We start from the raw sequence: 16,655 nt of genomic DNA, 5'->3' as shown, positions 1-16,655 counted from the left end.
ATGTAGTTACCAACACTCAACACATTTGATGAAGTTACTTAATGGACATCTACGGAATAAATCTGGACTTTCTTACCTTCTAATAAGGTGTCTACTGGTCTCATGAGACCATGAGACTCAACAAAATACTTTACTGAAACTAAAAACATACAATAACAGAAAAATATATTAAACTCACATTTTGATTTTGCCATTCTGCATAAATAAAACTATAAGAGCTTCATGTGTTTATACTTAAGTATATTGTCCCACCCCAGAAATATATGTAATAAAACTGCTTCTTCAAAAACATAAATACACAAATAATTTAATAAAACACAAAAGGCTTAGCTAACTGAAACGCATTTTGTATTACAAACTTGTATTTCTAACGTACAATTGCAAATTTTACTCAAAATTTCGAAAATTTCCCTATCAAAAATCGAAACTAGGGCCTCGTATTCATTTATTGAAAATTACCACTAAATTGTCATTTATATATAACTATATCACTATAACAGGTGTGATTCAATAGGAAAATCGACCGTTTTACCGAGGCCATTGGTTTCAATTGAAAATACTCTGAATCGCCCCAATAAAAAATATAAATATTTTTACATGTTTAAAATTACTGTGAAATATTACTATAAAAACATATAATAATTTATCCTTTAAAATATTATAAATACTAAAGCAGAAATTATTCTTCATCACAAAATAGTAATACGCAATTTCGGGTAAGTCGTTTCGTTCAACCCGAATCGGCGTAGTGTGTTGTCGTAGTGTCTAATCGATATCGGCCACTGTATTATACTTGTAAACCGCGTTTCTCTGGCGCAGATAATTCAGTAGACTCTCAACACTTATTTCCTCGTTGCTTGGCAGTTTAAGCGTCATTTTAGAATCTGTAATATTCGTAAGTTGATGTTAGTCCGAAACGGCGTAGTGATTTTTTACGGCGTAGTGATTTTTTACGGCGTAGTGTTTTTTACGGCGTAGTAATTTTTTATGGCGTAGTGATACGAAAATTCGGCAAATGTAGGATTGATATGCTGAATCGGTGTGCGGTTACTTATTACAATTTATTTGTACCTACTAATACTCTTCCTATTGATGTGTATATGCTACTCAGCTCTGGTGACAAACTACTGAACGGAATTCAACGGATTCATTTTAACGAAATAAACGAAAACAATACTTAGCATGACGCTATTATTCACAAAATTTACTTAGTATGGATATTAAGATCGAACTAAATACGTCTTTTATTTCCTACTAGCGAAAGCCCCAGCTTCGCATGGATGCAATGGTGATATAATATGCATGTATCATACAAATAAAACTTCTTGCATCACTTTATCTATTAAAAAGGGTACTCTTCTTGGTTCTTGTAAAGGGACATAGGGACATAGAAAGCAACTTTGTTTTATACTATGTAGTGATAGGCTAACATGATTTTAGTCCTGTCCATGACAAAATAATAAAAAAAAAACTAGCCTGTAGAAGAAGGGGTACGCGCGAATGGGGATTTATCCGAGGAATCCCCGGTAGACTCTTTGTCGCTACAGTTAAAATCACCAATTTCAGTGGGAATCACATAACTGCCACTAGGAAAACAAAATAAAAAAGAAAAAGTAAGATGAATAATTAATTGAAGTTATTTGCTTAGGGAACTGATTCACGGCTGGACTATGAGCCTCCTCTACATAAGAGGGTTTGCTATAATCTCTACGAATAGGAAGCGGGTTGGAGATCGCAGTTTAAAAATGTTTGACTACCACCAGAGAGCACTACTGCCATAGAACGTACTAAGTACAGAAACAACAATAAACTTTAAAAAAAACGGGAACCGCTTTCAAAAACTGCGAGCCTCCATTTTTTTAGTCGGGTATTATACCCAAAACCTATGCTATGCTGAAAATGGCATCAAAACCGGTTCAGCCAAACGCGAGATAATCGCTCACAAACATACATACATACAGGTCAAACTGAGAACCTACTTTTTTTAAAGTCGGTTAAAAATATATTAATACCTGTTAATGCCATCACCGACTGCAATCTTCCGCGAAACGGAATCATCAGTTAAAGACTTCACATCCACTGGATCATCAATGTGAGCATAGTCATCGTCATTGACGATGTGCATTCCTTCGTCCAAAGTCATTTCTAACGAGTTAGTCGTATCAGTCAAATCGTTTTCTTCAATCGTATCCAAATAATCGTTCACTTTCGCATCGACAGAATCGATTTTCGATTCAGTCATCGTTTTCGGATAAGCGATGATTTCGAAAGCGTCATTTTTCTCGTTATCCAAATCGATTTTCTCTGGAATATCATCGATTACAACCTTGTCAACTTTATCGAGTACGTCGTCGATTATTTCGTTAATCGATTTGGTTACTTCGGGATCGACGACGGCGGCGGTATCGATTTTCGTTGAGGACTCGTTTTCTTTTGATGTCATTATTATTATTTGTTTAGACGCAAATGGTTTGAAGCCTGTATTAAAAGATTTTCTTGTACAGGGGCCAGCAAGTCAAGATACTCCTTCGTTTCTTTATTGGATTTTCAACTTTATCTATTTCAATACAAAGTCGAAAATCCAATGAAAAAGACAGATTGGAGTAAGATGACCTAGTCACTGAACTTTAGAGGCTTTTATGACATCATTCCTATTTATTTAAGACTTATTTAATACCGGAATACATCAACCTACACAGTTTCAACTATGTAGGCCCAACAGTTTCGGAAATAAATGGCTTTGACATACGGACAGACAAACAGACAGACATGAGGAATCTATAAGGGTTCCGTTTTTTGCCATTTGGCTACGGAACCCTAAAAACCTCATTGATCGAGAGGTTGCACTGCTACCTATCCCAAGAAGAATGGACTGAGGCCTCCTATAATACTACCTTTCACCAGTTTTAGTTCAGGAACAATTTTGCCAATAAAAAATCAAATAACACATTGTTCAACCTGATAACATCACTCCTGGGGCCTTAGTCTGCTATTACAATTGTGTCAGAATGGTCGATCACTGAGCAGTGCAAGAGGGACGCAGCTATGTAGGTTGTATAGCTCCATCCCTCTCGCACTGCTCAGTGATCGACCATTCTGACACAATTGTAATAGCAGACTAAGGCCCCTGGACACAATGGTCCTTACCAACCAAAAATAAACCTTAAACAAACAACAATGCCTCACCAAAAACGTCCTTATTGCTATTGGAATTAATGGTATCTTTGCTTGTATTCCTGATGCTCATACGGGAGCGTTTGATTCTCGTGCTTCGTTCAGACGCGGTGCGTTCGGGGGAGAGTCGCCGGCGAGGAATTATTTGGAAGGCTTGGGTTATTAGGTACTCTTCTTGGGTCTGGTAAAAAGGGATAAGGAAGGGAGTAAGTGTGCTTCATTTCATTTAGGAAGGGTATTGTTTGAACTGTGTCTTTTGGTATTTGAAGTTATATTTTAACGATAAAATATGCCGAAAATTCCACAATGATTTATCAAAACACGTTGTTCGACTGCCTCGTTGGTCGATTGGTCGCAAGTACGATTACGAATCTGCCAAGCAAGAGGTCTCGGTTCGATTCCTGGGCTGAGCACTGAACTGCTGGGCTTTTTGAATATTTCTTGGTAGTAGCACGGAATCTGTCATAGTGCTCAGTATATGGCAATATGCTCTAACCTATTACATGGGACTTATAACACAAATGGTGACAAGTGGGTGTACATTGTCTAGTGACATTACGTGCCGTAATGTGCCCCTCTTCGGAGGTAAAAGGCGTGACGGTATTTTTTTTAATTAAAACACGTATTTATCAGTACAAATAATATCAAATATATCCAAATACACAGTACCTAACCTTCCCAAATGAAATGGAACATAGTAATATTTAATGTGTTGGACTTAATAAAATACTACATCTACATTTACAGTGGGAAAGCACAGTCCACTGCTGAACTACAGTACTCTCAACGGATCTTGGCAGGTCTGGACTACGTGCAGAAGGCTGCGCAATAAGTGTAAAGGGTCAATTGTATTTAGAAATGGTCAATCTCTAGCCTAGATCGCCGCCCCCCGCACCTCGCCTCATGCCACCATTTGGTTCTAAAAAATACTTATTGCGCAGCCTTCTGCACGTAGTTCAGACCTGCCAAGATCCGTTAAGAGTACTGTACAGAGTCTCCTCTACATAAGAGTCAAAATCTCCACGTGCCATCATCTCCAAAGAAAAACATCCTAACTACCTCCTACAAAAGCAACACAATTTGAACCTTACCGTCAGCGACATATGGGTCACATTGATACACCTCAACAAGTGCCTTAGTAAGGGGCTGGTGATACGCTTGATTAGGGCGCCTGCCCTAGCTCCGGACGACATTAGGATCGCCCTCATATGTCCGAATATTAAGGCGTCTAGGGGGGTTGGGCTGGGAAGGGGATTAGGGATTAGGAGATAGGAATTCAGGGGGCCTTATCTGCTATTACAATTGTGTCAGAATGGTCGATCACTGAGCAGTGCGAGAGGGACGGAGCTATGTAGGTTGTATAGCTCCGTCCCTCTCGCACTGCTCAGTGATCGACCATTCTGACACAATTGTAATAGCAGACTAAGGCCCCAGGTCTTATGGCAGTTAGTGCTCCCACACATAAACACGATGAAAACATCGTGTAATACGGTAGTTTCCTACTAGTCAAATTCAATAATTTTATTGAAATGTCAAAAACGTTACTTTTCTATGATTTTTTTAGGAGATCGCAACTTATGACGTCATAATTGTTTTGCGTCAAATAGCATAAGTACTTACTTCTCTAAAATTAGCTAGAAAAATTAAATAAATAAGTATATCGTCAAAATAATGAATGAAAGTACGATTATTTTGGGATATTTTATTGTATTGAAATGTCAAAATAATTTATTTTTGACCTAGGAAACTAACGAATTCGTGCATCGATACGTTACGACGATCGGTGCTACTTCTGCTTCGAACCGGAGCCTTGATACTAAGGTAGAACTTAAGATATTATATTCTGTTTTTTTATACATATTTGGTTCCTAAGTAACCTACACTATGCCGGATTACCGCCGTGGGATTTGGAGGCGAAGGTGCTTGCGCGCGTCTTCTGTTTGCGCGCCGACGCGCGTCGCCGGGGCGAAACTCCACTGCCGCGCCAGATCAGTGCGTGGCGGGACGAGCTCCGGCGCGATCTCATGGCGGAATGGCAGCAACGACTGTCGCAACCGAGGGCTGGGCTCGCTGTCATTGCAGCGATAAGTCCCCTCTTTGAGGAGTGGCTTGAGAGACGCCACGGCGTCCTCACCTACCGCCTGACACAGGTGCTTACCGGACATGGAAGTTTCGGTAGGTTCCTGTTTCTGATTGGGCGGGAGGAAACGCCCGGGTGTCATCACTGCGAGGACCGTCCGGAGGACACAGTGGAACATACGGTGGCGCTGTGCCCTGCATGGGCTGAGCACCGCCGTGTCCTCAGGGATGTAGTCGGCGACGGCGACCTCTCGCGTCCGGTATTGGTACAAGCCATGGTGCGGAGTGAGGGGGACTGGGATGCCGTCTCCTCCTTCTGCGAAGCAGTCACGCTAGCTAAGGAGGCGGAGCGCGTGAGAGAACGGACCTCCTCAGACCCCAGCCGTCGCGAGAGACACTCCGGGCGTCGGGGATCGCGTGACGATCTCCGGCCACCGTAAGTGCGGGCCTGCGGACGGCGAGCAAGGGTAGTTCGCCGCCCGACCAGAACCAGACCCGTGCGTGCGGCGCGTCGCGTTCCGCTCGCGCCTCAAAGAGCCATCAGACCACCACAGATGGGGCCCAGTAGGGCTGATGCCTAATCCGGAGCTGCGGACTACCTAGCGGGTTTACCGGGGCTCCGGCTCGAAAGGCAGGAGAAGGAACGGGGTGGTTTTTAGTCAGTAAGAGTCTGACACTCCCTCTCGCCTCGCCCAAGGCGAGAAAAGTCATTGGATGATTTTCCCCACTCAAAAAAAAAAAAAAAAAAGTTACCTACACTAGACGATTTATACAGAATGGCAATTTAACTTAATATTACAGTAGTGCTAAAACAATAAAAGAAAATAAACAAAATACTCACGAACTCCCGAAGAAGTAATCCTTGTCACCCAGCCGCTGACTCAAAGAGTTGCAGCATTGTTCTACCTGTAGGAATTAATTAATAATATTAAGTACTATTTTACAACCTTCATTTACAATAAAGAGCCATGGGAGGAAATGTCTCGAAGAAGAGCATAGAAAAAAGTAGATATCATATTTATCCACGAAGCGTGGGAAAGTCATGCTTCGGCACGAATGGACCAGCTCGACCGGAGTGCTACCACAGAAAACCGACGTGAAACAACGCTTGCGTTGTGTGAGTGAGGTTACCGGAGGCCCAATTAACCTTCCACCCTTCCCAAGCTTCCCAATCCCCGATTCTCCCAGTCCTTAAATTCCTAACTCCAAAAGGCTGGCAACGCACTTGTAACGCCTCTGGTGTTTCGATTCGCGGCGGCGATTGCTTACCATCAGGTTGCTTACCGTCTGCTCTTTTACCGGCTTATACATATAAAAAATCCACATTTTATTTAAAAACTAGCTACTTCCGTGCGGTTTCACCCGCTCTGCTCGGTTCCTATTGATCGTAGCGTAATGATTTATAGCCTATAACCTTCCTCGATAAATGCGCTATCCAACACATAAAGAATTATTCAAATCGGACCAGTAGTTCCTGAGATTAGCGCGTTCAAACAAACAAACTCTTCAGCTTTATAATATTAGTATAGACAAAGTAAAAAAGAACACATGTCTAAAGAATACTCACATCGGCGAGAACCTGGTCGATGGTCTTGTCATACCAGTGCAGTGCCTTCAGCCGCTTGATGACGGCGTTCCTCTTGGCCCGGGTCTGCAACCACCCCAGCGGCCAGGGGTACACTGAGGAGTTCCTCACCTTGGTCACTGCGTTGAAGGTCTCGTTGTCCACCCACGATATGTAGAGCTGGGGATTATCAATATATAAAATTCTCGTGTCACAGTTTTCGTTGCCATACTCCTCCGAAACTGTTTGACCGATTTTGATGTTTTTTTTTGTGCTTATCCGGTATCTATGAGAATAAGCCAACATCTATTTTTCATCCCCCTAAATGTTAGGGGTAGTACAACCCAAATTTATTAATTTTCCGCGAACGAAGTCGCGGGCAGAAGCTAGTTTATTGTAATAAAATTATGAGACAATTGTTTTTTTCTGTTTACTTACACCACTTTAAGGGGTATAAGAGATATGGGTTACTGTTTTCTGTTAAGAGTGTCAAAAATATTACTTCTGATGTCATCTTTGAAACGATATATCAGCAAGAATTTTAGGAAGCAGTGTTTCTCGTTTTGCCACTAGATGGACTTTTCTCTGGATTTTTTTGCTATAAACCTCATGGGGCCATCCCAACGAATGCAGAACCGTAGAAATCGGTTCGTGCGTTCTGGAGTTATAGCGTCAGGAAGGAAACCCCGACTTAATTTATTATTATAGATTACTTACCTCAGCATTAACAAGTACATTGGTGATTAAACTCATGTAGGCTCTCATTTCCGCCTTCTCTTCGGTGCTTAGTTTCCCACACAGTGACACTCCCTTGTTCGCAGCAAACTGGACGATGGGCTCCAACTCCGACACCACGAACGCACCACATTTGATGAAGGGGACCCGCCCCGAAGGTGACATGAACTCTGCATTCCATCTCATCTCCACTTCAAACGGTAGGTTGCACATCTGGGGAGGAAAGCACATTCAACAGCTGGAGAACCGCCACTGCTAAACAAAGGGATCTTAAAGAGAGTTTGCCAAAATCACATAGCCACATTAACAGCCCAAGTCAGTCCTCTGCTGACTTTTATTTTGAGAGGGGAAAATCATTCGATGGCTTCTCCCGCCTTGGGTGAGGCGGGAGGGAGTGTCAGACTCTTACTGACTAAAAACCATCCCGTCCTTACTCTTGCATTGAGCCAGATCCCGGTAACTTGTTACGTTGTCAGCAGCTCGCAGCTCCGGATCAGGCATTAGCCCTACTGGGCCCCATCTGTGGTGGTCAGGCTCTTTGGGTGTAGTTCTGGTTGGGCAGCGAGCTTCCCTTGCTCGCCGTCCGTAGACCCGCACTTACGGTGACCGGAGATCGTCACGCGATATCCGGCGCCCGGAGTGTTTACTGCCGGGGCTGGGGCGTGAGGAGTATCGCTCCCTCACGCGCTGCGCCTCCTCCTTAGCTAGCATGTCCTCTGCTGACTTGGGTTGATGAAAGATGGTGGTTTGTATTTGGTGGAAGATATTGGTGGAGATAGCTCCATATCCAAACCGATTCCGTACCACCACAGTGGATTGGTGGAAGCCAAACGCATCCACAGCAACGTAGCATAGCACATCTCTGTTGTCAAAAATCCACATTACCTTTAAGAAGGCCTGTACAGCGAGACAGCTGGCGTTGTCTGGCAGCAGTATCTGCTCCACTTCGTAAGGCTGAAACAGTTTCACGTTGTCCGGCCATGGTTCTTGAGCTGGAAGAATTAATCGCCGTTTTAGATAGAATATTATACACAGTTCTGAAGTTAGGTATTTGGGAACACTGTGTATTAACACGACGACTCTGACGCGACGTCTTGCGTGAGCGATCTAGACGCGAAGTCGATGCGGTGCGGCGCGGCGCGAAAACAACAAACTTTCAAAATCTATTGACGTAGCCTACATGACTAAGGGCTGATGCCTGATCCGGAGCTGCGGACTACCTATGGTTTACCGGGGCTCCGGTTCGAAAAGCAGGAGAAGGAACGGGATTATTTTTAGTCAATAAGAGTATGACACTCCCATCAATAAAATAGAAATGAGTCAGATGCACATGAATTCGCGTGTAACCGCACCGCTTCGCGTTCGCTACGAAATCGCCCGCGCAGGACGTCGCGTAAGTAAGACTCCCGTTAAAAGTAATTAAATCAACAATCAAAACTTATCCATTCTCATATGGATTTTATTTTAGATTCTAAACTAAATTTGTTATGGTTTATTTTACAGTGAAAGAAAAATAATATAGTAAGTCATTTTATTGTCACACCGACCACAGTAAGTGTGGGAGAGCCGTGCCTCGGTACGAATAGGCCGGCTCGACCGAAGTGATACCACGGCCTCACAAAAAAACCGACGTGAAATAACGCTTGCGTTGTGTTTCGTTGTGTGAGTGAGCTTACCGGAGGCCCAAATACCCCTATCACCGTCTTCCCGATCCCGAGCCTTATATACCTAACCCCCAAAAGACAGGCAACGCACTTGTAACGCCTTTAGCGTTTTGGGTGTCCATAGGCGGCAGCGATTGCTAACCACCAGGTAACCACCACCATCTGCTCGTTTACCAACTTATACCATAAAAAGTAAAGTTCTGCTGTATAGAATATAGGGTACAGACAAAGCGTTACTGGATCACCAAACGGGTCGCCTCATGGTAAACGACCAGCGCCGGCAATGGACACCAGCTAAACCAGGGGCCTTAGTCTGCTATTACAATTATGTCAGAATGGTCGATCATTGACTAGTGCAAGAGGGACGGAGCTATGTAGGTTGTATAGCTCCGTCCCTCTCGCACTGCTCACTGATTGACCATTCTGACACAATTGTAATAGCAGACTAAGGCCCCAGGGGAAGCACAAGAGCGCTGCGCGTTGAGCGTTGATCGTTTTAAAAAGTAGTACACTCTTTTTTTTTAATAAATTAATGCATGTTTATTATAATAATAATATATTTTTAGCTTCCAAACTATTCAGATCTCAATAGTAAGTATCTCGGTACTGTAAGCAAATCCTAAAGATTTTAATTTTTTTTAGTATAAATGCAACTAATTCTTCAAATTATTTTAACAAAGTATAATATAAAAAATAATAATTATTTTTTTTAAATAATAATTAATTGGTTTTACTCTCCAATTTAATTTCATTTGTTCAATTTTTTTTTATTATCACAATGATTTTAAAACAATAAGTTAATTGACTAAAGTCTTAAAAGTACATACTGCGATATCTTGCAATAGCAGCCAACTCCGAATCCTCGAAAATGATGCATTTTACTTTCACAATCATTTTGGTAACACTCCAAACACAAATGAAAAAGAAAAAACTAAAAATAAAAATTCAAAATCACTATTTAACTGCCATTTTTAAATTTAAATGCAAATGGAGATATTAAAAGCACATAAATCATTTTAATGGCAGGCGAGGTGAATGCTAGACAGACGCGAAAGCACTGGACCCTTCCGCGGGGTAAGCAAGCCCCACCCATTTATCGATCCCATCTAGTACACCTATAGCGCATACTGAGACCTAAAAGAACGAAATGCAACGAGCGTTCGGCTGTCTTCGGGCATTTCCGTCAACGTTCGTGTTTCCTGACCAATCAGCGCGCGGAAACTGGCCGTCGCGAGTCGTTATTGATCGTACACCTACTGTTGCAGTTTTTTTTAGTCTAAAGAGCCTTGGTAGGGTTGCTAGGCTACGGCTAGGGTTCGCAAGAGCCCAACACTGTTAGAAGTTGTAATACAATTTTTAGTCTTGAACAAAATGTTGTTAATTTTGAAAATTAATCTACTACACAAGTTGATAAGTTCTGCGTAAAACTTCAAGTAAATTACTTTGAAGAAAATATAATAACACCAAAGTACCTTATGGCTCCTTTACAACTTTTTTTCTCTGTAATTTGAATAATATTAGATGTAAAAGTCAGCAAGGGTTGGACGGCCGCCGGCATGCTTCTGCGCAACGTGTCACGCAGTTCTAATCTTGTGATCCATAAATTGTTGTGAATATGGGTCAAGACAGTAATGTGGCGGATGAATGTAAGAGTAAGAGATAGGTATATGACCACAGAAGACATGCTTCCTAACGACTCATAAAACATTATTCCAATATAAATACCTACATCATCCTTTTATAGGTTTAAAAATAAACTTATAAATAAATTAACAAACAAGTTGCCAACCCTAAGTAGGTACAATTATTAAAGGTGGGGTCGCACTGCGCATGAGCCGCGGCGGGCGTATACCTACGCGGGTTGCTAGCGCTACCAACACTCCCACGCGGCGGGTCCTTGACGTACTCGTCAGTACAGAGTAGCCTATAATACAATAAATGATATTTATTTAGCAAATCTATTATATAAAAATAAGTCGGGTTTTCCTTCCTGACGCTATAACTCCAGAACGCACGAACCGATTTCCATCGTTTTGCATTCGTTGGAAAGGCCTCGGGCTCCGTGAGGTTTATAGCAAACAAAATTCAGGAAATTTTTAACATTGGTGGCGAAACGGAGTTCGCCGGGTTTGCTAGTAGGTTATAAAATAACACTTTTACACGTCAATCTTTTAAATAACTAGATGAGGCTGGCATTTCCTATCGGACTACTCTGAGAAGTAATGCCGAAACAAACTCAGAGGTCATAGTCTCTTTTAAAGTCCAGACAAAATCAATTAAAGATGTCGGAGAACCGTGCAAGTTGATTCTGTAGTGGTCTTTTGAGGAAAGAACCACAGCAGTTTGAGCGGACCTGTTCAAATGGCAGCACGCATGTGTCAGTTTACAATACAGAAAATAATACAGAGACTTTTAATGATTTTACATGTAAGAGAGGTCATAACTAAGATAAAAAAAGCCTAAATAAAAGAAAATCTGATTAAAAAAATCATGCTACACCATGAATTGACCGGAGCCACACAGAGAAACGGCGTGAAACAACGCTTGCGTTGTTTTAGTCGTGTGAGTGAGGCTACGGGAAGCCCGATCCCCCCCCTATGCGCCAACCTTCAGGGTCCTATACAGCTCACCTAAGTTATGTAGCTGTGCGAGGAATTTGCGCAGCTCGAATATGCGATGTAGTAGGGAAGACTTCCACTGCACACATTCATAGCACGCATCTATAGCACGCATTGGTAGCACGCATCTTCTTATATAAATAACATAGCTTAGCTGACACCGTTTCTAGCAGTGTTAAGCTATATGTGTGTGGTGGACGTCAAACGCAGCCATACCACCGTAGCATAGCACATCTTTGGTGGAAAATCACCTTAATCCCCAATCCCTAGAAGGCCGTCAACGCACTTGTAACTCCTCCGGTGTTGCGGTTGCGGGTGTCTAGGGGCGATGTCGATTGCTTACCATCAGGCGATCAGTTCCTTTGCTGACTTGCACCAAATCAAAAAAGAATTGAATTGGGCGGCAAATGGCGATTCACCTGATGGTCAGCAAGTCCAGACACACGCAGTGTTGCTATTTATTTTGGGGATTGCGGATGGGGGCAATGGGGAATGATATTCATACCTGTTAATTATGATGATTCTAAAAATCTCTAATACTGGCAATAAAAACAATCAAAAGCCCAAAAATTCTTTGCCTGACTCAAGGATCGAACCTGAGACTCTCGCCAAAGAACTCTATTACGTTTAACGAGATTGAAACGAGAGCGCGTTCGGCGCCGATTGGTTAGTTTATTCGAGCCGGCAAATCAAGAGCGCCGAACGAACGCGAACTTGGTCTCGTTTCAAACTTGTTAAACGTAAAGCCAACTCGTACTAGGGGTACAGCAATATTGTTTTTGTTCTTTAGAGCCATCTAACACACACATCAACAGCCTATCAGTGACCACTGCTGACCAAAGGCCTCTTCTCACATGGAGAAGGTTTGAGCATTCATCATCAGATCAGAGCAATAATCTGATGATTAATGCTCAAACGATCAGATTAATGTAAACCAAGCAAGCGTTTTCAGTTTCGGTAGGTTCCTGTTCCTTATTGGGCGGGAGGAAACGCCCGGGTGTCATCACTGTGAGGACCGCCCGGAGGACACGGTAGAACATACGGTGGCGGTGTGCCCTGCGTGGGCTGAGCACCGCCAAGTCCTCAGGGATGTGGTCGGCGACGGCGACCTCTCGCGCCCGGCACTGGTTCAGGCCATGGTGCGGAGCGAGAGGGACTGGGATGCCGTCTCCTCCTTCTGCGAAGCAGTCATGCTAGCTAAGGAGGAGGCGGGGTTGCGTGAGAGAACGAACCTCCTTATGCCCCAGCCATCGCGAAAGACACTCCGGGCGTCGGGGATCCCGAGACGATCTCCGGCCACCGTAAGTGCGGGCCTGCGGACGGCGAGCAAGGGTAACTCACCGCCCGACCAGAAACAGACCCGTGCGTACAGCGCGTCGCGTCCCGCGCGCGCCTCAAAGAGCCATCAGACCACCACAGATGGGGTCCAGTAGGGCTGATGCCTGATCCGGAGCTGCGGACTACCTAGCGGGTTTACCGGGGCTCCGGCTCGAAAAGCAGGAGAAGGAACGGGGTGGTTTTTAGTCAGTAAGAGTCTGACACTCCCTCTCGCCTCGCCCAAGGCGGGAGAAGTCATAGGACGATTTTCCCCCGGCAATAAAAAAAAAAGCAAGCGTGATCGCTTCCTTAATGTGGATTGGCGATTTCAAACTTATAATTAGAAATTATAAGTCCAGGTTTCCTCACGATGTTTCCCTTCATCGTTTGATTTTCAGTGTCCAAATAATAATAGAAAGTATATAACTCGGAAAATGTCACATTGGTACTTGACGTTGGTAGGTTCCGAACCTGCACCCTCATGCATAAGAAGCGGGCGTTTTAAACCTCTGAGCCACCACGACAACTAGTTAACATGATATTGTTTTAATTTTATCTCTTACTCATTTCAAGAGACTGTTGCCAAATTAATTACTTTGAAGTCTTGTACAATACATTCTAAATAGAAATGATATCATTACGCCATCTCAGTGTGATGACATCATACCTTTACACCTGTAGGGATAGGTAGATGTATAATCAAGGGCAAGTTTGTGGACTCACAAGACTTGTGGCATTGCATGAACTACACTTGGTAGCAAAGAAACAGAGGCATTCGCATTTTTTTCTTTTTCATATCTTGATAAATAATTTCTGCTCCAATTACTTTATTAATCGGTAACATAATGTTGAATGAGAGGCAATTTAATTACCTTTAAAATGAGAGTATTTTGTTGCAAAAGTATATATTTTTCTTAAAGTTAAAGAGGGTTCTTCAAAATGAAAAATACCCTGGTTCCTAGGCTCTGTCTCTTTGGTCCCAAGTGTATTTGAGAAATGCTCTACTAGTTTCAAGTCACAAGAGGACCTATATTCATCAGTAGTGTACACAGGGCAGCAGGACATTCATTCTATACTATTCCAAAGTCATTCTAGCCTTACTAAACCCATTTAGAAACGGATTGGAAGTCTCAAATCATTATTGCCTGACTCTCAAACACCGGAAACTGTGATTGCTCGTAACCACTGAACCAATCAGGGGTTTGCTAAATATAGAATGATCCCAACACTACAACACCAGCCACTTAGGACACAATCTAGAATAAATTGCATAGTGTACATAATATGACTGTTTGTTTATTAATTATTATGTTATCGGCTTACTCACATAATGTTTTGACGAGGAACTCGACAGCGATTGTCACGCTGCTACTGATTGTTTATTGTTATTACCCCACTTCCCAAAATAGAATTTTCTCAATTCTATTGAAGGCAGATTTGAAGGCTCTCAATCCAGCTGGTATTTTTTTTTATGTGAACAAGAGAGGTATAAATTTCCATATAGTAAACACTATATGGAACTACTACGGAATTAATATTAGATATACCTAATATTAACTACCCAAATAGATTTATTTAATTGTAGACAACAACAATGTAACAAAGTCGAGATATAACATATTCTTGTATGATTTTTTTCTCATAGAAATGTGACCTGTGGAAAGTCTTTAAATTATTTGTTTTTTAATAATATATTTCTATATTTATGGCTTGAATTCTTGTCATATAAGTACATATACCAATTAATGTTAAGTTTGAAACAAACTAATCAAATTAAATGTCTACTTCTTTTTAATGAAAGTATAAACCAAAAACATGAGGACACAGGATTTAATCAAATTTTCTATTACAATGGAGGGGTAAGGGGTAGTAAAACCAAACATTTTAAGTATTTAGTTACTAGTAATAGTTAATTTTTTAAAACCATGTTTGAAATAACAGTGGTAGCGGACTTAAAACACAGGAAAAGGTTATTTGTAAACAAAAACAGTAAAACCTGTAGTAAGTTAACACTGGACTGTAAACCGCAAAACACATAAACAGAAAGGAAATCGTAAAACCACACACAAATCACTGAATATTTTACCAAATTCAAAAGGTTCGTCTATTTTGAATTTCATTGTTAAATGTAGTTTTAAACCGTATCCAAGTCCCAAATGATGTAACACCAGTAATATAACACTATTTAGAACGTCCCGAAGCTAAAATTAAATATTTCTGTCAAACAAAACAATAACCATTTTGCAAACAAAATTATATAACTTGTTCACAATAAAAATTGATAAATATTTCGTCAAATAACTCACCGTTGAGCTGTGTGATGATGGAGTCCGTTATATGGAATTCCGGCATTATATTTTAGCTAATACACAAAATAACAAGAGGAAGAACAAACTCAATGGTACCGAAAATAAAAATAAATGCTCACAAAATCCGCAAAATCGATAATCAGAATCACATTTAAATGACAGTAGTGACACTCGCATGCAGTGTTATCAACCTTAAAAATCAATGGTTGTCAAAGTGCTTTTTCATTTTAATATTGCTTTTCCTTTCAAGCGAATAAAAGAAAAGTAAGAACACCAGAAACTAAATAAATTAGAATACAGGATTTTTTATGTGACGCTACGTATAACGCAGAAAAAAGACGACGAGTCTTGAATTTCAGTGCATTCATCAAATACTAAAAACTGTTATGATAACTGTTATGGTCTAAATATAGTACATCTACACACTACACGTCACCTATTCAGTAACTTTAGATTCACCCTTATACTTGTGTTGTACTCAAAATAAAAACATTTAGAACGAACCAGCAACGGAAGAATTCTGAGCTACCGTCTGGCCTCACAGATCTGATTATGATTGTTTGCATTCTTCATTCAATGAAAAAGAGTTTTAAATATTTATACCTACATAAAAAATAAAGTTTACCTACCCATTTGGATGAGTTTAGTAATGTTGTCACCGACACAAGCAACATTATTGTTAAGTAAATTGATTCCAAAAGCAAATTCCTCATCGTCGAAAAAATCAAATGGACGATCGTTAGGCTCTGCTTTATTAGCTTCCACAGAAAGATTAGACTTGGAGTGTATAAGCTCCATATACTTGTGAAATATTGCTTCTCCTCTGCTGGGTGATGAAGACCGGGTTGTTGCTAAAGATTTTGTTGATCTTGATGTCCAGTCTCCTGAAACTGTGTGTTGTGGTTCTCTTACGTTACAAGTACTCATTTTGAAATTTATTAACGTTCAGTTAGTCTAAAAAAATTATCCAAATTAATAAAAGATGAGAGAAATTATGTTTGTCACTCGACTTTTGACATTATTGTGTCTGCGAAAAAAGTTGAGTTCTAAAAGAGGATTCATTGCCTATATTTTTAAAAATCCCGGGTTGCTTGTCGCTTGGTAAGAAATGCTGCTAGAATTAAAAAAATAAAATATGTGAATTTCGTTTCGTATAATATTTTCCATTTTGCGTTCGTATTCAAACGAGACCTTG

The 16,655-nt window shown here is 41.2% G+C and overlaps 1 protein-coding gene across 2 annotated transcripts; it reads right to left on the bottom strand.

The window, feature by feature from the left end:
* Positions 1-344: 344 nt before the first annotated feature.
* On the bottom strand, positions 345-16,494 carry LOC118279859 (uncharacterized). 2 transcript variants are annotated; one of them, XM_050702370.1, is made up of 10 exons: positions 16,090-16,494; positions 8,438-8,544; positions 7,535-7,765; positions 6,821-6,997; positions 6,095-6,159; positions 4,266-4,416; positions 3,187-3,355; positions 2,013-2,478; positions 1,477-1,586; positions 345-884 (listed from the first exon to the last, which is right to left on the bottom strand). In XM_050702370.1, exons 1-10 carry the CDS (start codon positions 16,385-16,387, stop codon positions 766-768), a joined length of 1,893 nt encoding a protein of 630 aa, XP_050558327.1. In that variant the 5' UTR covers positions 16,388-16,494; the 3' UTR covers positions 345-765. The 2 variants fall into 2 exon arrangements, with proteins under 2 accessions (XP_050558327.1, XP_050558326.1); XM_050702369.1 differs by lacking the exon at positions 1,477-1,586 and having other exon boundaries at positions 468-884; positions 16,090-16,493.
* Between the last annotated feature and the right edge of the window lie 161 nt (positions 16,495-16,655).

The sequence above is a fragment of the Spodoptera frugiperda genome, chromosome 22 (genome assembly GCF_023101765.2).
Source record: "Spodoptera frugiperda isolate SF20-4 chromosome 22, AGI-APGP_CSIRO_Sfru_2.0, whole genome shotgun sequence".
NCBI lineage: Eukaryota > Metazoa > Arthropoda > Insecta > Lepidoptera > Noctuidae > Spodoptera > Spodoptera frugiperda.
The sequence above is the reverse complement of the archived record's forward strand: the minus strand, read 5'-3'. Positions and strand labels throughout refer to the sequence as shown.

Coding starts and splice junctions, on each gene's coding strand:
- LOC118279859 (XM_050702370.1), bottom strand. CDS start 16,387: ATGAGTACTTGTAACGTAAGAGAACCACAACACACAGTTTCAGGAGAC. Junction 4,417..6,094: donor GATTACTTCTTCGGGAGTTC/GTGAGTATTTTG, acceptor TCCCCTTCCCAG/CCCAACCCCCCTAGACGCCT. Junction 885..1,476: donor GCGTACCCCTTCTTCTACAG/GCTAGTTTTTTT, acceptor CGAATATTACAG/ATTCTAAAATGACGCTTAAA.